The following is a 24,441-nucleotide window of genomic DNA, read 5'->3' as shown; positions in this document are numbered from 1 at the left end:
ATGCAGGGACATGACCATCTGAGCTGCTGATTACCTCCAAAAAGCCCTAAGTGGACACTGTCCTATCTGCCTTACACAGCATTAGCTAGCATACCACATGCTGGCTACAGTCCATGCTGTGAGAGAAGAGGAAGGGACCACTGCTTAGGCAGTGAGTGGGGGGTGGAGGCATGGGAAAGCCAGCAGACCCTACTGTGCCTGCAAGTCTCTGCTAGAGCTCCAGCCAGGGAGCAGAGGGGAGGGGCCAGGCCCACTGTGGAGCAGAGAGCCCCTCCCACCCCAGAGAGCATGCCAGGATGCTGGGGGTGTCTGGTTTAGCGTAAACCAGCAAAGGGTCTGGGACAGACATTGTATAAACCAGTTTGACCCAAATCAGTTAAGTTTGATACTATATTCAACCAGGTTTATCTCAAACCAGTGTCAGCCATTTTCAAACTGGTTTATATGCATTGAACATCTCTTCTGTTACAGGTTTAAACCAGTTTCTGATCACTTAAGCCAGTCTGTGTGTGATGTTTGTCCCTGAGGTCTATTATCAGTTACAGCTTTCTAAATGTAATGCTTGTACACAGCCTTCGTGAAATGTTCCCCTTCTGCAAGGGCTCCAAGAGTTCCCCTGTCCACACCCTTAAAGTCTTTTTCAATTGTACTGATGTAATATTCTGTAGTGGCAAATTCAAGTCAGACACTCGTGTACACAAGTTCTCATAATTGGCAACAACTTTCATTGTCTCCTTTCACACACCTCTGTGGTTCTTAGCTGTGCCAATATAAGCTTTCTGGAAGCCTTCCAGTGTAGTACCTCTGAAGACCAAAGTCAACTACACATCTCTTTACATTATCAATCTTGTTGCACTTCCTGCTTTGTTTCTAGTATAGACCCCGAACCAGCACAGCACTTAATAGGCTTAAATCTAACCATGCAGGATACCCCATTAAAGTCAATGAGACTATTTGTTCTTAAAAGAAAACCTTTGCTGACCTGAAGCCTTGCGCACAGTCTTCACCCAGACACTGCAGGTTAGTGTTAAGTTTACAAAGTTTTTTGCAGCACACTTGGATTCACTTGTCCACACCCTAGATATCAAAATAACAGTTCCTTATCCAAAAGCTACCGCTTAGTGGGAACAGGTTCATGTGGTCTTATCCAACATCCAGGTGCTAAGAGAAAGAGAAAGAGAGAGATTGTTTTTGGCAACGGATGTATTTGGTAGCCATGTTGGTCTGAGACAATAAGAAATGCAAAACTCTAGAACTCTCGGTTCAGAGATGATACCTTTTATTAGACCAACTAAAAGATTGCAAAAAAAATGTTTCTGAGATTTATTTTGTGATGTATATGTATATGTATATGTATAAGAAGGGTTCCTGGCTTTCTCTGATAAAAAAAAATCCCCAATTTTTGGACATAAAGAAAACAACTCAAAATCCACATTTTTCCATGAATAAAATGAAACACCACTAATATATCAAGAGATATATATAGTAGTGTTTCTTTTTAATCGTGGAAAAATGTGGATTTGGGGTTACTTTTTTAATCTGAAAATTGGGGATTTTTTAAATCAGAGAAAACCAGGATCTCTGTATATCAGTTACTGAAAGAATTATATTTATTTTTCAACTGCTTCTGTTCATTTAATTCTTTCTGGTTCATCTTGAGGTACTAAATGCCCTTCTTTTTCATCTCCACTTAGATTAATAATGGTCCTTTCTTCAGAGTGCGCATCTCACCCTCCTTTTCATGGTTTTCACTATCCTTTTCAACCATTCTCTATCAGTTGCTAACACATAAGATCTTTGTTGCCTACAGATCGCTATCCCAAGTGACAGGGGTACAGTTTCTCTTGTTGCTTTAATGTCCTTCACCCATCACAGCCTTTTTACAGTAAGATCAGAAAACTGAAGCATGTGGCCTGGGAGCACAACCCTTGGATATTCTCTCGCTGGTTTCCAGAATCACATTCTTTATGATTACTGTGAAACTTCACAGTGAAATCTTCGGGTTTATTAACAGCCCTAGACATGGTCAATAGAGCCCTATGCACTCCATTTTTATCTTCAGCTCCAACCTTATATTAAACTCTTTAATCAAGATTTGTAAATAGCAAATAGGGCTTTACTGCTTCTCCTTTTTTAGGCATCGTTTTAACTCTTGGTTTCCCCACCACACTCCTCCCTGCTCTGTCTTCCATGTGATACATTCCAGGCTTCAGCTCTCTTTCCAGCTCCAGCAAACTTATGCGGTAATGCAGCTCCATCTCTTCTCTTCTGCTGTTTCTCCCAATGCAGGTTCCAAGCCCAGTGATTCTATCCTCCACATCACTCAAAATTCCTCTTTGACAGCAGGAATCTTGAGGAACAAGCTGGTCCTCCATGCCTTGAATTCAGACAATACTGACTTTAGTAGTCAACTTACTTCCTTCAGCCTTGTCAGCATTTCTTGTTTTAAGAGTCATGTCCTCACTGACGGGCCAAGAGGACTACTTACACTACTGACATGAAAACACTCTTCTTCTGAGGTATCATACTTAATTTTCATATTTTCTCCAGACCTCTATTCTCTGCCCTGCTTTTAGGGTTCTTCAATGCAGTTTAAGGTGTTGACAGAGACATGTTATTCTGCCATTTTCCCAGAATTTAAGCAGCCAATCTTCTTCAAGCCCCTACAGTCTGGTCCAATGTTCTGAATTGTTAATGATGAGGGTGCAAGTTAATGCATGTTTTTGATTCTGGATAAATTGTCATCAAAGCTAACTAAAGAAACTTGGGACACCACTTTGCAAAATCACAGGATTGATGATCTCCTACAGCAAGTAAAATAAGTGCTTCAAACAAATCCTCAGGCACACCCACATCTTCCACAGGATGCTGATTAAACTGTGCATCCAAAGGAAGATGGAAGATTTGAAATACCAATGTAAAGACCCTCTGCACAGAGCCATTTGATTATGATAATAGGTGAAGTAATTCCATTCACCAAATCTTTCTATCAATTAAGTATACAGCAAACAGTCTCTCAGCTTGGGTTTTGATACTGTTATCTATGCCCAAATATGTACTGCATATTGCAATTTCAAGTGTTCTGAAGGAGTTGTCTGCATGTGAGTATTGGAAACCCATACGCATACTCTTTCTTTTTTAAGCATATTAAAGCATATATAAAAATCTTAGGCAGACGAGGTTCTTTGAGTAAATCTGAGTTGGTCTAATAAAAGATATCAGATTTACCCAAAGAACCTTGTCTGCCTATGTCCTTAGACCAACACAGCTCAATATATACCCCTATAAAAATCTTACAAATTTGTGACTTTTTACTCTTAAAGTATCAAAAGACACAGACAGGTAGGAATCTTTAACCCCCAAATTATTTACTAGCTTGTCTGTCTATACTGTCCTGACTTAAGAAAATGAAGTCAAATACTGAATTTGAGTTCAAGTAATACTTACACTGAGAATTGCCAGGAGGTCTGGTGTTACTAACACTACTCTCAAAGGAAGAATGGAAGTTGTGTATAGTTTCTTGTAAAATCTGTCTCTCACGTCCCTTTAGAAAAAACACAAAAATAGAAAGAAAGGCATTCTTATCTTCCGTAAAATCAATAATGTATTTGAAAGGGTAAAACACACATATAAAAACCTGCATGTCTGATCTTGAAAGGAAATTAATTAGATTCAAAATGTATTGTACCTAATTAAAAAAGCTCCTTCAGACATACAACAATATAAATTTACATTTGCATTTAAATGTTTTTTTTTTTGGAGATGAAACTTAGATTTAATGGAAATTAGGGGTGGGAAACCCTATTCTTTTTCCTTGCTTTGCCACAAAGAGCCCCACCATAGTGCTGGGTGCCTGACCTCATGGCCTTGAAACCTTTTAGAATTAGTTGTCAGCTGGAACGGGGTTGGGTTTTACTTTGAACCTTAAATTCCAAGGACTTGAAATGTAAATAGCCCATTTCCCATCAAGGTCCTTCAGTTTCTCTTCATTCATCCACTAAAATCAATCTTCTTCTCATCAGGATAGCTGGCTCATGTATGATACATTCAAGTTTACATATGATTTTTCAAATACTGTCCACAGTTTTTCATTGGGCTTTTCCTGGGTTTATGGTTTTCTCTACTCTGACCAGGAGGAAAACAGAGAGTATCAAAAAAACCTGGGTTTTGAAATGTGTACCTCTTACCCCTCCAAATTCTACACTTCTGAAAGGCGCAGTAAGTGTGCATTGTGTATAGGGCTTGAGAAGAGCCACATAGGTTAGCTGCAGGAATGCCTCAACATGCTATCGCTTGATGCATTCTCTTTCTTCTGCTTTACTTATTTCAATTGCAAATACAAAATAAACTGACACAGCTATAAGGGCTATGCAGAATGCCACAGACGTCCAACTGTAGCAAAACAATACTATCCTTTTGCTTCCAAAGATAGCAAAAGAAAAAGGTAGGTGGATTTCTTTGCCATGATAACAGCTGAAGTCCATATAGCTGTTGTATAAGCAATATTTCGCTCACCAGTAACTTCTTTTTTTTATTAGTGGATGAATGAGCAAAGTGAATAATTTTACAATACTGTACTGAATAAAGAAGTAGTTATTGAAAGAGACAAAAAATAGCACTGGTGGAGGTATCTTTTACAACTAATAAAATATATCAAACCTCTCTCTCATAAGTCTATCAACTTTTTATGTCCTATATTTGGATTTGCTTTATAAAAAAAAATCCTAAACCAGCTCATCCTCTGTCTTATTTCAAATGATACCTTTCCGGCATTCAATTCGGAAATAGCTGCCAAGATTTGCTGCCTGGATCCATCAGTCTTAATGCCCAGTTCTTTCAAATCACCATCAGTAAGTGTGAGGAAGGCTTCCATATCTACCTGTTGAATAAAGAAATAGAAATATATTTACCTTGGTAGACGCTGGCTCTCTGCCACACGTGTAATATATCTTTAATTACATAAACACACACAAACATTTAACAAACAATAGACTATCACCAAACAGCACCCTTACACTATTTTGATTGTTTTTGAGTTTAAAATCTCCTGTCAGTAATTTACTTAGGTAATTCACCAAAATTATATCTCTGTGGTTGCATTTTTTTAAAACAATTAAATTAGACACAATCAATACAAAAAAACCCATTTGTCTGGCATTTTTATACCTGCTATTGTTGCAAATAGTAGTGATGGATGAACCCAAGATGACATTTTTTTTCTCAACTTCTTTTTGTTTGCCGTGCCAATTTGACATTTTGTGAGCAGCTATTTCCACTGTTTTCTCTGTAATCAGTTAGGCCTTATCCACAAATCAATTTCTATTGTTCCATAGTTCAATGACGTATTCATAAACATGTGATAAAAACAGGCTTTTTTCCATTTTTCATACTGATCTTATTTTCACGTACACTGCTTACAGATTTCTAATATTCTCTCTGTGCTTCCTTCTACGATTTTTATCTAAACTCTTGATGCTATGCCATTTTTCCTATTCTTTTGCCTCATTCCTCAAGATTTGCATAGAACAGGTTTTCATTCAGTTAAAAAAATTGATTTCCTGAGGGGGATAAACAAGTTTAAATTATAAGGGAAAAAAATTTAATGAACTCAAAGTGCCATACCATTCTTGTATTCCTAAATATACTCCTTACCTTTTCCTTTAGAGACTTGCATATGATTATAACAATTTTTATACTTACAGTTTTGGGGCATCAACCCTCAGAATACATACTGAACTTTATGCACATGACGAGTTGTATTCATTGGGATTACTCGCGTGTGTAACCAGACTTAAGTGTTTGCAGATCTGCAGATGTTACAAGGCGTCTTTTTTTCCTTAATACACAGTGGGTGCATATACACTTGCATATTAATGTAACACAATAAACTCCACTGCCTATTGCACCAGAGTTTATTGCTCCCAGGAGCACCACTTTAACATGCACCTGGGACTGCAAGCACATTGAACTAGGTCAGAGCATCCCCAGCTGTCAGGGGGCTGCTCCTGCCTGGCTCAACATACCATGGAGGGGCTGGCTGGGGCATGAGGAAGCTTCACTGTGGGGCTACCCAGCAGGAAGCTCCTGTCAACTGAAGCATCCTTGTGCCCCAGCCAGCCCATCAGCATCTACACATGCGTTGCTACGGAGTAAAAAACTCTGCAGCAGAATAGTATTTGAAAATATAAGCACTATCCTGCTGTGGAGTTTATTAGCTTCCTGCAGCCTAATAAGGCCACATGCATAGACACTGAGACATTTACTGCAGAGATAATTAGGCAGCACCCCAGTAAAAGTCTTGTGTAGATGGGTCCCCTCCCCCCTCAGTATGTCTGTGTTTTTATTTTTTGACCCCCCTCCACTCCCAAGAATGTCAAAGTGCAACTGTGACTCATAGCTTTTACCATCCAGCCCTCATATTGTAGCAGCCCTTAGGCTCTGCATATTACTGCACTAAATTCTCAAGAATTATCACAAGAATTCAAAAGAATTATCTCCTGACCCTTGCTCAACAGGAACCAGGCACCATCTAGGATTCAGACAGTGGCCAGCTTATACTTCCAGTCCTGGGGATGCCAAGGGTAGACAAGTATCCACATTCTGAAAACCACTGCAGGTGCTGTGACACTTTTCTGCTTTGCCTGGTTGCTACACAAGCCATCATGGATCCAGTACTGGAGACATTCACTATCATAGCCAGTAGGAGCAGCTGCTCTGATAGGATGCTAAAGTGCTTTTCCAAAGGCAGTGCAAAAACCAGGGAAAATATCCAGGTGCTTCCCAGCTGTTAACCAGCAATTCTGGAGCAGAATAACTAGTAAATAGTACTGAGATACCCTAAACAAGAATGACCAGCAATGAATACAGAATTTCTACCTGAAGAAATGGACTTTTCCCTGACCCAACACCACAGGCTGAGAGCATGAGGCCTCACAAAATGCGCAGTCACACTTGCAGGAGCTACAGGATGGCAGTGGATACATCATCTGGCAGCAGAGCTCAGAACACAGAGCTCACTGGCTTTGAGTAGCATGAACTTTCCTTGAACTTGAACAACTGAGGCCCCTGCCAGATGTACAGGTAAAGAAGTGATGGGAACTGATGCACAGTCTATACAATCACGCTTCCTGCTATACCACACATTCATAGTAAGAGGCGCGATTCTTTGATCTAGGCTTCAAGCTGCAGGAGTGCACCATGAGCTCCCACAAATGAAAGCCCTGTCATTTGATCCAGGCTCCCAGCCACTGGGGTGTACCTGGCCACACATTCAATTAATGACATCATAGGAACCAGCCGCAGTTATCATTACACATTTCTTGTGGAATAACTTTGTGACTTATTCCTTATTTTATGATGCCATTAATTCCTTTAACATGTGGCCAGGTTACAGCTTAAGACATGATTAATTGGTTGATCATGCTTTAAGTGTAATGTGTGCCAGGGGCCTGAGAGGCAGTGTGAAGATTCTGGCAGGATAAAAAGTACAACCATAACTTGGAAGAGTAAATATGTGAATGGTCATAAAAACAACATGCAAAAAACAGCATGCCATTAAGTACAACAACTCAACACTGAAAAAAGCAAAATAAATTGTGTAAGTGTTCAAAAATTAAAATAAATTATTTAAAAATTGAAAAAAGAGGCAATAAATAAACTATATACATGGTGTGTAGCAGGCTGCAGGCACTTGTAGCAGGCTGCACACATCAGCTGAGGACAGTGAAACCTGACTGCACATCTGCCCAAGAGGAGTGGGCCAGCTAATAAGAATAACTAGCTGGCATAAAGGAAGTTAAAAGATTCCCATGGAAAGCAGCTGAGAGAGGGGGGGAGAGAGATGCTAGATGCTGGGGGGGGAGAGGGGGTGCTAGACTTCTGCTGGAACACCAGCCCAAGGCACTTTCTCAGGGTCTGGGAAGAGACCAGGGGCTGCAAGGCTGGAAGCATCAGCATCACATGAGGCAACTCACTCCAGAGGGAAAGAAGGAAGACTGTGGTGCTGGGAAACCAGCAGAGAGCCGAAGTCACCTTCTCAAGGTCTGGGAGAAAGCCTAGGACTGAGTTAACCCTGAGTTAACAGAACTATGCAACTGGCATGCAAACACCACACAGGCAACAGAGGAGGAAAACAATAAAAAGGAACCTCTTGTGTGCATGCTTTGTTTGCAGGTATGGGGTAGTCATGTAGGCTCCTGCTGGGAGACAGAGTACAAGGTAATTTCTTTTAAATTGACTCAGTGGACGTGGTACCATAGATAAGCATCAGCAGGGAAATGACAATTCTCGTGTGCAAGCCTCTCAAGTGGCTTCTTCCTGCAATGAAACTGGTCACAACACACCGAAGCTGAAGGACTCGTAGCAATGCAAGAAGTGAACAGCCTGACTTCACTTACTGAGCAGTCTTTGGAGCTTTCAGTCTACAAAGTCTATATTCAGGAGGGACAGATCTGGGTCATCTGGAACAGAGGTGGCATCATGGGAGACTAGACACTTGATACTGGGACCAATTGCCATTGCAAACACTGAACTGAATTCTTTGAAACAAAGGCAGCTTGCTGGGGAGAACCTGGAATCCATATTATCTTCTGCTCCTTTATAGATGCTTGTAACAGGGAGCCAGGAAGTACTTTAAGAGTGCATCAGGCTAAGCTGGCTGTGTGGAGGTGCAGCACAAGAGCACAGGCTGGCCCTAAATAAAGGGCAACTTCCTGTGTGGCTGAAGTGCCACATGACAGGAAAGTAGTGAGCTATATAAGCCCAAGGTCTGAGCCAAAAGAGGCAGTCTGGCCCTGCATGCTGCAGGGAAAAGAGCCCCCAGGGAAGCTCATACAAAAAAAGCCCATGGACACCCAAGCTACCCACAGGAGCAAGAGTGAGGGCAAAAGTAAGAGCGAGGGCAAGAGTAAGAGCAAGACAGCTAAGGGGAAAGTATGCAGGCAAGGATCTTCGGGTAGATGTGATATCTTTTATTAGACCAACTGAGTAGTTGGAACAAAGTTCTTTGCAAGCTTCTGGGCACGAGCACCCTTCTTCAGGCATAGGGAGAAACACCCAGTATAGAACTGCCTAGCCAGGGTCAGAGACCCTAAGGGCTGCCACGAGAGACCAAAGCCAGAGGTCTGAAGCCCAACAGGATAAGACAGGGCTGTGGCACAAAACCTGAAGTCCAGGACAACAGACCTGGGTTGGGGGGCCCAGCTAGAGGAAAAGGGCTGAAGCCAGGAAGGCAGAAGTCCCAACCAAAGTTTGAGGCTTGAGGAACCAGGGATGAAGTCAGGGACAGAGGCCCCCCCTCTAAACAGTGACTGACATCTGCAAGGCATGGGTGTGACTATAGGGGCAGCTAGAAGTCACAATCCTAGTCCCTAAAGCAACCAAGGCTCTCTTAAAGAGGGAATACACCTCTGGGGTGAGAGTAGAGGCAATAGGCACCAAGTAGGCTACCCTTGCTTCTGAAGGCAGTCTCCCCTTTGATATATATTTTACAGCAAGTCACGGCAGGGAAGAGATAGGAGACGAAAGAGGTCAGGGAACGTGGACAGGCCATTCGGGCCACCAGAGGCACCAGACTCTGGGGGAGAAAACCAGGGAGCGGGGACAGATTACTTGTGCCTGTCGCAATGCAATTCATCTGTTTTACATGGACCTGATACTCAGTGCCCACTCTGGATTCTTAGCTGTGGAAGCTGGCTTGGTATCTTCCATGTGTGATTTCTAATTGCTCTTGCCAAAATAATGAACTTTAGCATATTCAGATCACATTCCCAGAAGGATTCAGCTGTGCTTCTCCAACTAGGTAGGACCATGTGCCAGGGGCAGTTCTTTGCCCTGAAGTTTGTTGGAGCCTACCTGTAAAATTGACCTCAATGAAAACAAGGGGCAGCTGGTAAGCAGGGAGCTAAATAGTTCAAACCACCTTCTAGGCAGCAGAGATGGAGCATGAGAAAGGAAAGATAGGTTAAGCAGACTTCCCCTTGACAAATGGGATCAAAGCACCTGCCCTGAGGTGGCAGTGAGTCAGGAGTCCGACCTACCCCTCAGGAAATGAGGATTAGCAGCACTACATGGTATGACTGGAAATGCCTGCAGGGGATGGCGCTAGAGGGTTAAGGTAAAGGCGATAAATGTACTTTGACTTGGAGGTGTCCTTGATGGCACCATTAATGGATGGTGTGCATATGCAGTGGCTTTGCATCTTCTGAAAAGATATACCGTGCTGTCTTTACCTGCTGTCTTAGTTGTCCACATCATCATCAAAACAGAGATTCTGATTGCCTCAGTTTTCAGATCATGATTTTTAGAATCCAGGTACCTGAAAATTTAGCTCCTTTAAGTTTTACATCTAAAAATGGCAGCACCAAAATATGTAATCAGTCTTGAAAATTCAGTTAAATAGATTTTTATTAAGCATAAAAGGGATCATTATGACTATTTGGTACATTTTCCTAAATAAAAGGCTGTAGGACTGCTGCCTGAAATACTTACAGGAGAAGGAAGTTTCTTTCTCACTCTATAGGCAACTACTATTCAGCTCTGTACTTTGTACATGAATACCAACAGTACCACCAATCAAAACTTCCAACCCTTGCTGCAGCCAGTATCCAACATTTCAAAGGAAGGTGAAAAATCCTTGAGAAGCCAACAAAACAGTCCACATTCCTGGAATCACAAAGTCCGTGAAGACGAACAGCAATGAACATGATACCTCATAATTCTTGAGCTTGCTGCTTCATGCTGCCTGTACAACCACGCACACGTTACCGAACCTATTAACACTGACTTTGAATTTTCAAGATAATTTCTTCAACCAGAAAGTCTGGGAAGAATTTACAAATTAAAGTTGAGATATGGAATTATGGTTCTGCAATTGGGGCTAAATTTTTATGTAAATACCACGGCCAAAAAGTACCTGAGGTTAAGCTTTTACTCCAGCAACAGAATACAGGTTTCAGGTATGAAGTCAACTTACATGCTAAAACATTGAAAAATTAAATATCTAAAAAATCTTACCTCCTGTTCCTCAAAAATAGGTTGATATTTCTCAAGTGACAATTTTTTAAGGATGCCAGTGAGCTCATCTGTAATAATAATAATTATTATTATTAGAGTTTAAAACAACTGAATCTCAGTAATCTCTTGGAAAGATACAAATTACTTGCTGAAAATCACAGATAATGAAGGCCAACACCTAAGGCACGCACTCATGTACAAAACAAGTCTGCCTTTATTCTGAATGTGTACTATAGATGCAGTGCTTAGTTAGTCACCTAGTCTTACCTCAGTTAAATCAATGCTGCTTCATTAGCAGTATTTCAAGTCCACTTGTGTTAGCATGGAAACTAAAAGTAGGGCTGGGTGACCAAGACTCCTTTCTTCTACCTTTGAACTCACCTGAATCTACCTCCCTGATTAACAAAAAATTATAATAACTTATTTCAATGAGTACCTAAATTGAGGCAAAATGATGATGATTTTACAGTTCTCAGGAATAACCCAGAAAATCTCAATTCCCAAGGACATAGGGAGAGTACCTGAAAAGTAACTCATTCATGAAGATAAAAGGAAACAAAGGCAGATAAAAAAGAGAAGAGAGAAAGATCAGCATGAGTCAGACAGACTATACCAGTAGATGTCAATGTTCATAAAAATAGTCCTGGATAGCTAGAAGGAACTTCCTTCTGCTTGCCTGTACAAAGTGCTTCTTTATTTCTCCACATTAGATCAAAGGCTCATCTAGTCTAAGTCTAAAAAAGTTTTCACATCAACTACACATTGTTGTTATGAAAATTTGGGAACAAGAACATATTCCCAGTGACTTGAGAGATGCCAGAATTGTTACCATGCTCAAGGAAGGAGATGGATTGGATTGTAGTAATTATTGTGGTATTGCACTCTTCTCCTTAGCTGGGAAGATATTCACCCGTATTCGCCACAGACTCACTTTCCTCACTGAGGAGATGCTACCTGAGTCCTCACGTGCGGTTTCAGACCACTCAGAGCTACAACACATATGATCTTTGTTGCTACACAGCTGCAGGAGAAATGCTGCAAGCAACACAGAGATCTTTACGTGATCTTCACTGACCAAACTAAAGCCTTTGATTCTATCAACAGAGAGGACCTATGGCAGATCCTGATGAGATTTGGATGCCCTCCAAAATTTGTTATTAATATCACACTTCTTCACAATGACATGACAGCAACTGTCCAAAGCAAGAACTCAGAAACAGACCACTTCACTATTAGACCTGGAGTTAAGCAAGGATTTGTGACTGCACAAACACTCTTTTCCAATTTACATCACAGGTATTCTGCATCTCATTGATGACTGACTTCCATCTGGCGTCATACAGTATAGGCAGAATCTCTTTAACATCAACTGGTTATGTTCCAATATCCAAGATAACCAACACCTCCATTACTGATCTTTAATATGCTGACAATCATAATGTGGGCCCAATCAATTGAAGGGTGCCAGGTCACTCGTGACTGTTTTTGTGAAGTATATAAAATGCTTAGACTCACTATCAACTTCACAAAAACCAATATCCTTTACCAGCCCACCCTGAAACAACCATCTGCTCCTCCACACATTACAATTTAGAGGGTAACCCTTGGAGAAGGTTGAGCATTCCCCCTATCTGGGTAGCGTCCTTTCCCAAAAAGTAAACAGACAATGATATTCGACACCAGATAAAATCTATCACTGCTGCCTTTGAGCATCTCTGAAATTGTGCCTTTGATGACAGTTGATATCAGGACCCAAACCAAACTTCTCATCTAGCAGGCTATTATCACTTCTACCCTACTACATGGGCGTGAAACTTGGATGACATAATGGAAAGACCTGAAAGCTTTGGAACATTACAATCAGTGATAGCTTTGAAAAATCCTCCATATCAACTAGAAGGACAGAAAAACAAATGCCAGAGTCCTGGCTCAACAACCACCACTAGCGTTGAAGCCATGTGTATACAGCACCAGCTCCATTAGACACCACATGTCATAAGGATGCCTGACAACTGATTCCCAAAACAGGTACTATACTCCCAACTCACTGATGGGCACCACTCTAGAGGAGGGCAAAAGAAGAGATTCAAGGATACCTTGAAGACCTATCTGAAAAAATACAATAGTAACATCAATATCTGGGAAATGTAAGCACTGAGTCTGGCACCATGATGTATGACAAGGCATTGATCATTTCAAACAAACTCACCTCAATATGGAATCAGAGAGATGAGAGAGATAAATAGAAAGAGCTGTGACTCAACATCACCAGGCTCTATTCCATCCTCCCAGAACTATTTGCCATGTCTGTAATCAAAAATGCGGATCTTAGATCGGCCTCCTCAGTCATCTACAGACATATTGATGACTTCCCTATTTCTTGGAAAAATAACATCTTCTTAGAGGGATTGCTGTCAACAACAAAGTTGTGCTGAAACACAGGCAAGGTACTATGTGACATAAAATTCCATTATCTACTGTTTCAGGCCCCAGCTCAAGATCTTTTTAAAGTGCTGCACAATATTAGCACAGTTAGGTGTGCAAAGAAGCTAAGTGATCTAAGTTTCCGGCTGGAGATCTTATGGGGAACACATTTGGGAGGCTCAGTGTGAACACCTTTCGCCTTCAGATGTAAACAGAATATACAAGTTAGGGGTCAGCAACGTTTTTGGCCAGAGTGCCAAAAACATCTCAACTTATAAGATGTTGGCTTGCCAGGTGCAAATGGCAGGGGAGCTGTGACGGGCCCCATCCTTATTGTGGTAGCACAGCCACAGCCCCTTCCCCACCATCTGCCCAGAGGCGTGCACACACCCACCACCAGCAACAAGCAAGGCCAGGGCTCTGCAGACCTCCGTGCAGTGGCTTGTATCCTCCCCACCACCTGCTATGAGCAATTCAGGCTCCATGGCAAGCGGCAGGGGCCTGCCCAGAGTCTGGGCAAGCTGTGGCAGGTGGCCAAGAGGCTGCAAGCTACTGCACCAAGGTCTGTGGACCCCTGGCCTGGCTCACTGCTGGCGGTGGGTGCACGTGTGCCTCGGAGTGGATGGTGGGAAAGGGGATGGGGCTACACTGCCACAAGGATCGAGCCTCTGGTAGCTGCCCCACCATCTGCTCTGAGGCATGCATGCACCTACTGCCAGCAACAAGCAAACCCAGGGCTCTGCAGACCTTGGTGCAGTGCCTTGCAGCTTCCCAGACACCTGCCACAGCAGGCCTGGCCCCTGGGCAAGCCCCTGCTGCCTACCATGGAGCCCAGGCTACTTGCAGCAGGTGGCAAGGAGGCTCCCTTTGGGGAAATCCCTAGGCAGACTTTCCCCTTGAAATGTGACACAACTACATATGATTCACAAGAGGAAACCAGAGATTTTCAGTGTTAAACATACTGACCTGTTGTGGTCCTTATGAGTTCTTTACAACAGAAAAATTGCCCTAGTATTTTTCCATAGTCAAAATACAAGCGAAAGCTAAGAGCTGGTATGTTCTGAGGGATGCCGTGAGATTAAAAAGGTTGAAAGCCACTGTTTTATAAAACCATAGAAAGTTAGGGTTGGAAGGGACCTCAGGAGATCATCTAGTCCAATGCCCTGCTCAAAGCAGGACCATCCCCAACTAGATTATTCCAGCCAGGGCTCTGTCTAGTTGGGTCTTAAAAACCTCCAAGGATGGAGATTTCACAACCTCTCTGGGTAACCTGTTCCAGTGTTTTACTACCCTCCTAGTAAGAAAATTCTTCCTAATACCTAAACTAAACTTCCTTTGCTGCAACTTGAGACCATTGCTTCTTGTTCTGTCATCTGACACCACTGAGAACAGTTAAGCTAGAACAGAACGCTTCCTTAGCAAATCTGCAAATGGCACAAAACTTGGAAGGACTGCATACATACTTGAGGACAGGAGTACATTTCAGAAGGATATAGATAAAATTGGAAAACTGGACTACAGACAATAGGATGAAGTTCAGTGCTGACAAATGCAAGGTGCTACACCTAGGGAAGAATAAGCAAAAACACAAACACAAAATGGGCGACAACTGGCTGAATGGCAGCACTGTGGAGCAGGATCTTGGAGTTCTGGTGAATCATAGACTCAACATGTGTCTGTAATGTGATAAAGTCACAAAGAAGGTGAATGTGGTTTTGGGCTAGATTAACAGGAACATTAAGGGTAGGACATAGGAGGGGATAATACCACTCTACTGTCAGCTAAAAAGACCCAATGCAAAAGGCAGGCACTAAGTAATGTATAGATTACACGATTACGTAATTTTGCGGTGGATAAAAAAGATCTAAGAGGTCTATCCATTAGACCTAATGCTTCTGTTATGCTCAGGTTTAATTTCTCTAATAATATGTAACACTAATACAGCAAAATTACCTTTCTCCAAGTTTTCACAAACTCCTTTTACTCTGATATTGTTTCTTCTTTCATGATTCTCTATATCAGTGGTTCTCAAACTAGGAACATGTTTGTGGTAATCCACCAATTGGTTACCTGAAAAGAGATCATAAAAATCTTTGAGGCACACTGCATGTTGTTCCTTTACTATACGAACCTGTGTGAATCAAATGCCTTATTTACCTTAATATGAAGAAAAGAAAAAGCGTAACATGTTTATAAGCCCTTTGTATTGCTTTTATTCTCCTTGTCACTATTTGCAAGTGTATGTTCTCCAGTTGCTGAATATATTAATGCAGCTCCGGCACTGGCACAGGACCTCTGAATGCCTGGCTATGGCTAATGACAGTAAGGAACTGGAGCGAAGGATACCTGCGGCATCATGGCTCCAATACCAGCAGAGGGCTATTTATCACTCATGGGTGCCTGTACATGGCATGGGGTTTAATACTCATTAAATTAAATAGGTTTATAAAATTTAAACTTGTTTATTTTGGAGTAACACATCAGTATTTGCACACACTACGTTTTTGAACTAATTAAGCTTTGGAGAGTAGCATCATTGTTTGCATGCACTAGGTTTTTGAACAAATTAAACCTAGTCCTCAGCTGGAACCGCAGGAAAGCAGGACAGTTCTTCACTGCCTTCCCCAGCCCAGGGCCTCCCATCCCATGCCCTGCCATGCAGCTGTGGGAGCAGGGAGCCAGCACACGGCACAAAAAATAATAAGTGGAAGCAATTCAAAAGCAGCAGCAATTCAAAGGGATTAGCTACAAAAAAATTGTAGCACCATCTGATGAACAAAAAGCTCATTACACATCTTTGAGTGCCTTTGTGTAATTTGCAGTGAGCCAGACTAAACTATGTCCGAGGAGTTTTAGTTTAATGCACCAGAAAGACTTTTAAAGCATCCGGAAAACCCTCTCATGCAAGCAGTCACGCCACTGCAGCACAAGAAAGGGCAAAAAATGTGGCATGTACAAACACCCCATGTCACTGCTGAGGAAGCTTAGACTACTATGGCACCAATGGTGCAGCCATGGATCTGGTTAACCCGTGGGTCAGTTTTTACACAAGGGGATTCCTTTTGTGTGTGAGAAAGGGATTTTCTTTCTCTAGGTGTGCACCCCTAAACCATCCCTTTAAAATGGCATGAACTAAAAACTAAATGGCTTTCTTCCATTAACGAAATATATAACAGCCAGAATATACCAGCTAGTGAGAACACATAATGGGTCAAATTCTGCTCTTCTCTTAAAATAGTATAAATAAGGAGTAGCTTCACAGTATTAAATTAGGAAAAGTGTCAGCAGAATCATCCCTGCCTCTCCTAAGAAGAGTAAAGTGCATTTGCAAAAACAAAACAGAACACAAACTTGAATGCATCATAAAGTTCTCTTAGATATCACTGAGGAAAAATGTTATTTTGTCTCATTTCCAGAAGTATCAAAATCAACTTTTTTTTAAAATGTTAATAGAACAGGCTAATTTATTTTAACAAATATATGAGTTAGCCCCAAAATGGCAACTAAAAATGATACAACGTGGAAAGACTCTCACATTTTATATATTAAAACAAAACATTAAATATATTCTGGAATCCACAAAAACAATATACCATATTACCTAAAAAGTACTAGCACTCTGCTGACATCAATTTGCCAAAAGCATGTTAGCAAAAAGAACTGTTTTTAATTAATATATTCAATTAAATGATACTAATTTCACTTGCATTTGAAAAAAACATTACAAGGGCAAATGACTGAGAGTGTCAGCACTAAAGCCAAAGTGCAAAGGATGTATATATATATACTCAGGCCAATAGCACTGAATGTGGAAAAGGGTCAGCTTGGGGCTCACAGACATTGAAAAAAAGTCATGTATGTGGACAGAGCTCAAACCCTTTGAGGTCTAGAGCAGTGGTCTCCAAACTTTTTTGATCGCACACCCCTATCAGTAAAAAATTTTTGAGCACACACCCCCAATATAATGTATATTTATATAAATATAAATAGAAGTTCTAATATTTTCTTCCCGCACCCTAATGGATCGTCTTGCGCACCCCACTTTGGAAACAACTGGTCTAGAGAAGCTAAGGAGCCAAGGAGCTTCCAATTTCGAACTGTAAGGAAAAGACTATTTCAAAATTTCTAAAAAGGATGTGAGTCTCACTCTGCTTCTCACAAGCATACACAAATCCAGTATGTTATGGCTTCTAAAACTTTTTTCTTGATAGATTTCATGTGACTGTAGTAATCTACTCACCTTCATCAGTGATAGTTCCACTGCTAGAGCCACCATTACTCTTGGCTTGCCTGTGAGAAGAGAGCAAGGACTCTGCATCTTGAACCTTAGGAGATGCAGAGGGCGATGCTGATGGTGTAAGAGTTGGTGATGTGCTTTTAGATGTTGATGAGGTCCCGGATGTAGGCCTTTTGTTCATCTCCAGTTTCTGCTAAAATTAAAAAAAAAACAACAACAAAAAACCAGATTTGCTTATGTTAACTGAAACTGCCAGTTCACTTTAACTTAATCTTGTGCTTAGTCTCAGTGAATTTAAAGGAGCTGCAATTACTTACATGAGCCAAGAGGCTGACCCAAAATAGCATTAAAGAAAAGATGTATACATTAATCATTCAGTAATAGAACAAAATAATAACTCTCCCAAAACACAAATATTTATTAAAGTTACTCTGTTTATAAAGGTTGATGGCTTCTTCTCGCTAGATAAAAAATTCCTTCAAGCACAGATTTAACTGAAATACCAGCCATTTAGAGATACATTGCAATTATTGATTCAATAAGACACCTTTGCAGGTATGACTGACAATTAATTTTATTTAACACTTCTGTTTTTTCAACATTTTATCTGCAACCTGTCCCTGATAAATCGCTGATCACTCTTACTAGTGAGGGGCAGTGAGGAATGATAACTTGTTTAATATATTCTGGGGGGTACAGCCACCAGTTGTGCCCTGAGATGGATGATACAAGATGCAACTATCAGCCTCTTGTTCATCTGCCTTGCCAGAAAATAGACCAGTTGGACCAAAGTGTAGGAGCCACAAAAGAAGTCTGGAAAGCAATGTCATGGAGTTGAATACCAACAGATGGCCAAGAGACAGAGGCAATCTGTACCAATATGTTCTATGTGGCTTTATCTTGCTTAACAGGGCCTACACTGACTAGAATTCATCATCAAGGAGAGGATTTCTACGAAGTCCTTCATGGCTCCTATGAAGTCCATTACCCACAATGGTATAAAAAAATGATTTTTATAAATGTATTAAGAGCCTTAAGCAGGAAAATATGGAGAAGACATTTTCTAGAGTTTCTATGGCTCCTACACAGGACACGTATGCAAGCAGCTAGTTACCTAGGGTGTCTTTACACATACTCCAGCAGCAGGGGGTGCTTTAATTAGAAAGGCTCTTAGGAGCTGCTCTTTAAAGCACCCATAGTGTCACATGCTTTCAGCATCCCATGCGTCAAAATGCTGCTGGGAGCACTTTAATTAAAGCTCGTTTGACAAGCTTTAAAGTGCCCTCACCACCATTTTTAAGTACAGGGACAGTGAATACATAAGACGCTGAGGCTGCTGGGGCATGCTAATTATTACACTCCAGCTGACTCAATTAATTGAGTCTGCTCCAATGCACTGGAATTACAGCACATTAAAGCAGACATCCAGCATGTCTACAGGCATTCCTAGATGTGTATAAACACAGGTGTCCCCTTCTTCTGATGCTTTACCACTTCCTCCAGCACTAGACACTTCGTAAACTCTTAGGTCTGTGGACAGTCCATGGCAGTACTTTTGAGAAGATAATTTTTAAGATCAACCATGAATCAGAGTATGTCTATATGGCACAAAATAGTGCCATGCAGGGATAGCCAGAGCTAGTTCTGCCCACACAAGAAGTAAAAGTGCTGCAGCTGGGCTAATTGGCATGTTACTTCCAGTTAAACTGTTTCTAGCTTTGGAGTTAACATGGGCAGAGCTAGCCCAGACTATCTCTGCATGGTACTGTTTTGCAGTGTACAGATATACCCTTAGGTAACTGGGAGATGTGGACAGATAATTATGTGATAGTACACGTCTCATCAGCTGGGAGCATCAAACCCATCTTGATCAGCTGAAATGATGGAGGCAAGTGTTTTGAAAGAAATACACTCATTGAGTCTGGGTTTTTTTGAGAGAAACAAATAGACTACTTGTATATTTGTTTGTTCTGATAGAAATATACTTATTTAGTCTCCTTAGGCATAGGACTGGGCAAGGTTCCGCTCTTCTTCTGCATAGGCCAAAACTCCGGCATAAAAATCTACTGTCCTACACTCCAAAAAAACATCTTCAGCAGCTCCTATGAATTTACTTTTTTGGTAGAAGGTTCTTGTGAGAAAGGTCTCTGAAGAAGGACTGGGAAGGCAGATGGTTGGGGGAAAAGGTAGTCATTGATAAAGATGTCTTTTCTGATTGTAACCCAAATCCAGTACAAAGGGCAAGAAGGTTTCCAAAGGTAGTTGTCTCTAGACTGGCTCTAATATGGAGCCAAGCACTTGCTGCCACTGATAAGGTGCTTGGTAGAAGACAGACAACAAGATGGACATGGTTACTCTTCAGTCAGACCAGATCTAAGATTCTGAACCAGAGCCACTCAGGTGGCACAGGTTAAGGAGCCAGGTTGATAAGTGATCATAAACTCAAAATGTGAGGGGAAAAAAATGACCAGCATATTTTTCATGGATTCAGCTTCTGATTTATCTAGAGATATTCTAGATTCTTCTGGTCTGTATGGACCTGGTCTGGGTAGTGGGCACTCTCCAAAAGGTGCTGCCATTCGTCAAATGCTGTCTTGACAACGAAAAACCCTCAGTGGGAATAGAAGGAACACGGACATCATTTTTTTTAAGTATTCAGCCAGCTGGATGCAGCTCCTAGAGTGGCACTTGATGCATTATCTTTTATGGGAATGGTTTGGCAAAGTCCAGGTGTAGCAAAATGCATGTGGAGATAAATATTTTCTTAAGCCCCTCAAGGCCAATCAAGCCTCCTGCGACCATTGAAAATACAACTATTTCTTCAGTACTGCTGTGAGGGGGATAATCAGCTGTAAAAACTGCCTTTTATGAAAATGCCTATAAAAAAATAACAAGGCCTAGTATTCATATGCATTGCAAGGTACAGCCCATTTAGTAACTTCTACCACCTTAATTAACCCCTCAGAAGAATGTATATAGCCTCAGAACTCAGCGGTGTTTCCTAATTAGCATTTTTAGTATCAGCATACCTTTCCTATACCGTTGTCAATGACCTGAGCAGTCTGCAGATCAGGCAGAGTGGATGAAGGAGCTGTGGAGACTGGACTATGCTGCTGATTGAGTTTCTGTTCAGGCAGACCAGCTGCTTTTTTTCTTTGAGCTGCAATTTGGGATAAAACACTGTCTGCACTGCCACCTGAGGAACAGAAAATTAAAAAAAAATCAGATATAAGCAAGCAACACATTTAATAAAGTAACATAGCTTTATAAATTCATTAAGCTTCAACCCATTTCTGTTCCTGCTCCTCCCCTGCAACCTCCAATCCTGAACATGACTGAGCATGAGCCAGAATCCTTCCACAGACAGGCCTGTGACTGCAATGCCAACTACTGTTTCTTAAGGGAAAGGACATAGGCCTAAACTCAAAGGGATGTCCTTCTATCTCCTTTCTGAGGTGGATCTGTGGAGGCAAGAAATCAGTCAGAATGGGGAAAACTCCCAAATTCCCAGCCTCATTGCAGGAAATTCCTACTCTTGCTGGGCCGCTGGCAGCAGACACTTGGAAGGTGGTATTGATCTGAGAACTGAAGTTCCATGAAGTTCCTCACATACAGATGGTCAATGTGCCTGTTTCAGCTGTAGGAACATGTCCTATTTCAGCAAATAGGCCTGTCTATGGGCCCAGTCCTGTTCCACGAAGGGTTTTTTCTTTTTCCTTATGTGACAAGATATTTAACAGAATTCTGCACCATGAGCACTTCTGCTATGGTCTCAAACTTGCAACCTCTGGGCTATCAGCTGTGTGCCTAAGAATTACTGTGCCCATTTCTCAACCTGTGCCCAGAATTAACCTTTTTAGACTGCAGGCCCACTCATTAGATTCAAAGCACCCCTCAGAAAATGTCAGCTCTTAGTTTTCACTTGTTTTTTCATTACGGAAAAATAACAGAGCAATATTTCTGTTGCAAAGAACTCAGCATAACTACAACAGGTTAGAAAGTTTTTGACACTATGGATCCTTACTTGAAATCTCCAGGATTATTTTGTGAATCATATGTAGATGTCTGTCTGCACACCTAGCAGTGCTAATACTATGCAACAACTTGTAGCACGCTTAAAAAGATCCCATGGTATCTTGAGGTGCTGGATCACCCTGGTTAAGAATTACTGCTCCAGTGTCAACAATTCCATCCAACTCCACTAATTAATCAAATCGTAAGTAGTAACCTTGGCACAAGTTCATGCAATGAATGGCACAACAGAACAGAACTGGCCACAAAGTTATTACACAAAATATGTGCAATTTGTAATTAATTAATTAATTACTTCACATTAATTAATTTGTAATTACTGTGTTTCCATCACACCTTAAATTGAATGTGTGGCCAGGATGAAGGGCACACTGGAGCTGTGGCCAGTGTACCTTTTCCTACAAGCTTCAGTGTGCTCTCAAAGCTGGGCACGCCAGTCAGCTAACTGGAGTGCCCAGCCTGAGGAGCACATCAGGGTCAAGGACTCCAGTATGTTCCCAAGACTGGAAGTGCCGATCAGCTGACTGGTGTTCCAAGCTTGGTGCACCAGGCACCCAGGTTGCTACTTGCCAGTGCTAAGGGAGCCTAAGATCATGTTGCCAGGCTTCCCCTGTACTATCAACAGGGTATAATTGGGATCTGATCCCTGAAGCCACAATCACACCTCCTGCCATGCACATGTAGCATAGGAGGAAGAGTGACTGTTGAGATCACAGGTAAGATCAGATCATGGCTTTAACTGAACGCCTGCTAGGGGCCTTGGTGTCATCTGCAAATTTGCTAAGTGTGCATTGAATCCCATTGTCCAAATCATTAATGAAGACATTAAACACTACTGGATCCAGGATACACCCCTAGGGAACCTCACTTGATATCTCCTCCCAACTCGATATTGGGCAATTGAGAATTACTCACTGAGCACAATGATCCACCCACTTACGTATCCACCTTACAGTGCTTTGATCTAATCTATATTTTGCTTAGCTTGTTCATGATAATGTCACGGGCAATGGGGTCAAAAGTCTTGCTTAAGTCAAGGTATACCAATCACATCTACCACTCTTCTCCCATCCATAGAGCCTGTCACTTCATCATAGAAGCAAATCAAGTTAGTCGGGCATGACTTGCTTTTGGTCAATCCATGCTGGCTGTCCCTGATCTCATTCTCCTCCAGGTGCTTCACAGTAATTTTCTGGGATACAGGCCACCTCATGCCATGCTGCCCTGCCCCAGAGACTCCGGCTGTCACTTCAGCAGAAGGAGCAATGGAGGGAGTAGAAACCTGGCAAGAGTTTGTGGGCTTTACTTAACCCCTTGCAGGCTGGATGCAGCTTGCAAGCCACCCATTTGACAGCCCTGTCCTATATAATGAAGGCTATAGAATTTTAGCCAGTAGTTCCTGTTCTACTTAGGTTAATGTGAATGTTGCTGTTTACTTCACTGATAACAGAAGCAAGCATTTCAAAAACAAATCTTGTTACTCTTACTTTTTCTATGCACTTTGATTACCTAGCTGAATCAGTCTTAAGATTTTTTACAAAAGAAAAATAATATGCACCTGATCTATTATGCAGTTCTCCACCATGTCTGCTAATTCCAGCTATGTTGTTGGATCCACCAGAGGAATGAGGAGAATGGTTGAAAGTGTTGGAATTTGAGGGAGAAGCAGGTCTTCGTACAAAAGCAGGCAATTTGACTGGTCTAGAACCTTTGCTTCCAGATGTCTGAAAGAGCAAAAGTAAGATTTTTACATCTCTTGGAGAAAACTCAGTTCTGCAAAATGTAAGGTAAGCTTGCTAGCTCCAAGGATCAAAGTGGACAACAGAAATTAACGTAATTTTTTGAGCACTGTGAATTTACACTGCAATTAAAAAGAAGGTATTAATATAAAATTAACTAGATTTATTTCTAAATGGCAGAACATGAGACATACATAACAGTTACATACAGAGTCCTTTCTAATGTCCCCATCTGATAAAAACATTCTTGAATAAGCCACCTCTCTTTCTACTGTACCTTTGTTCCTCTATATTAACTAAACTACAACTAATACAGTGAAATCCTGTTCTGAAACTCTATCCAACCTACTGTCTTCAGCATTTTACCACAAGTGTCCTCACTGACAGTGCTACTGATATCCTAGCCAATCTCAAGACTTCAGCTTTAACCACCTCCTCCTCCTTTTACTTCTCATTCCACCCATCACCACCCACTAGTTCAAATCCCATCCTCCAGTCCTTTCTGCCCTTTTGTGGCTCTGAGCCTACTGCTCAGAGAGTACTCTCACTGTCTGATTTCATGAATGCCTCTCCTCTCTAGTCCTCTCTCTCACACTGCCATAAGTATCCTATATACACTAACTACCTAATATTTACGTTCCTGCTCATTGATCCCATTCTCCTTCATTTAATCCTCCAATTCATCTCTTTTAACACCTCATCCTGTAGATGCTTGGCCATCAACTTTAGCTTTCTACTGTCCTCCACCTACAGCTGCTATAACATACAACTCTAGATGTCCTCCTCCACTGTCACCAACCTCCAGACTAGAAAACAAGCCTCTTTCTTGGCTATTAAGGCCCAAAGTATAGAGAAAAACAAACCTTACTCCTTAAACTCATCTCCAACCCAAAGAAGCTCCTGATATCCGAGACATTGCGGAGAGGATCCCGCAGCTCCTCCGGCCCACAGACCACTACCCCATGCTCCTTATTCACGTGGGCACCAATGACACGG

At 41.6% G+C, this 24,441-nt stretch overlaps 1 protein-coding gene across 1 annotated transcript in view; it reads right to left on the bottom strand.

The window, feature by feature from the left end:
* Nucleotides 1-498: 498 nt before the first annotated feature.
* ANKS6 (ankyrin repeat and sterile alpha motif domain containing 6) overlaps nt 499-24,441 on the bottom strand; it is a 72,716-nt gene continuing 48,773 nt past the window's right edge. The window contains exons 11-18 of the mRNA XM_019536821.1: nt 23,265-23,430; nt 20,704-20,870; nt 17,678-17,867; nt 15,391-15,507; nt 11,014-11,081; nt 4,763-4,879; nt 3,448-3,544; nt 499-1,161 (exon numbers count right to left, since the gene is read on the bottom strand). Of these exons, the coding sequence (XP_019392366.1) occupies nt 1,112-1,161; nt 3,448-3,544; nt 4,763-4,879; nt 11,014-11,081; nt 15,391-15,507; nt 17,678-17,867; nt 20,704-20,870; nt 23,265-23,430 (972 nt within the window). The 3' untranslated portion in view covers nt 499-1,111. The remainder of the gene's footprint in view (nt 1,162-3,447; nt 3,545-4,762; nt 4,880-11,013; nt 11,082-15,390; nt 15,508-17,677; nt 17,868-20,703; nt 20,871-23,264; nt 23,431-24,441) is intronic.

This window comes from Crocodylus porosus, unplaced genomic scaffold (genome assembly GCF_001723895.1).
Source record: "Crocodylus porosus isolate Cpor-Errol unplaced genomic scaffold, CroPor_comp1, whole genome shotgun sequence".
NCBI lineage: Eukaryota > Metazoa > Chordata > Crocodylia > Crocodylidae > Crocodylus > Crocodylus porosus.
This window is presented reverse-complemented; position numbering and strand designations above follow the sequence as displayed.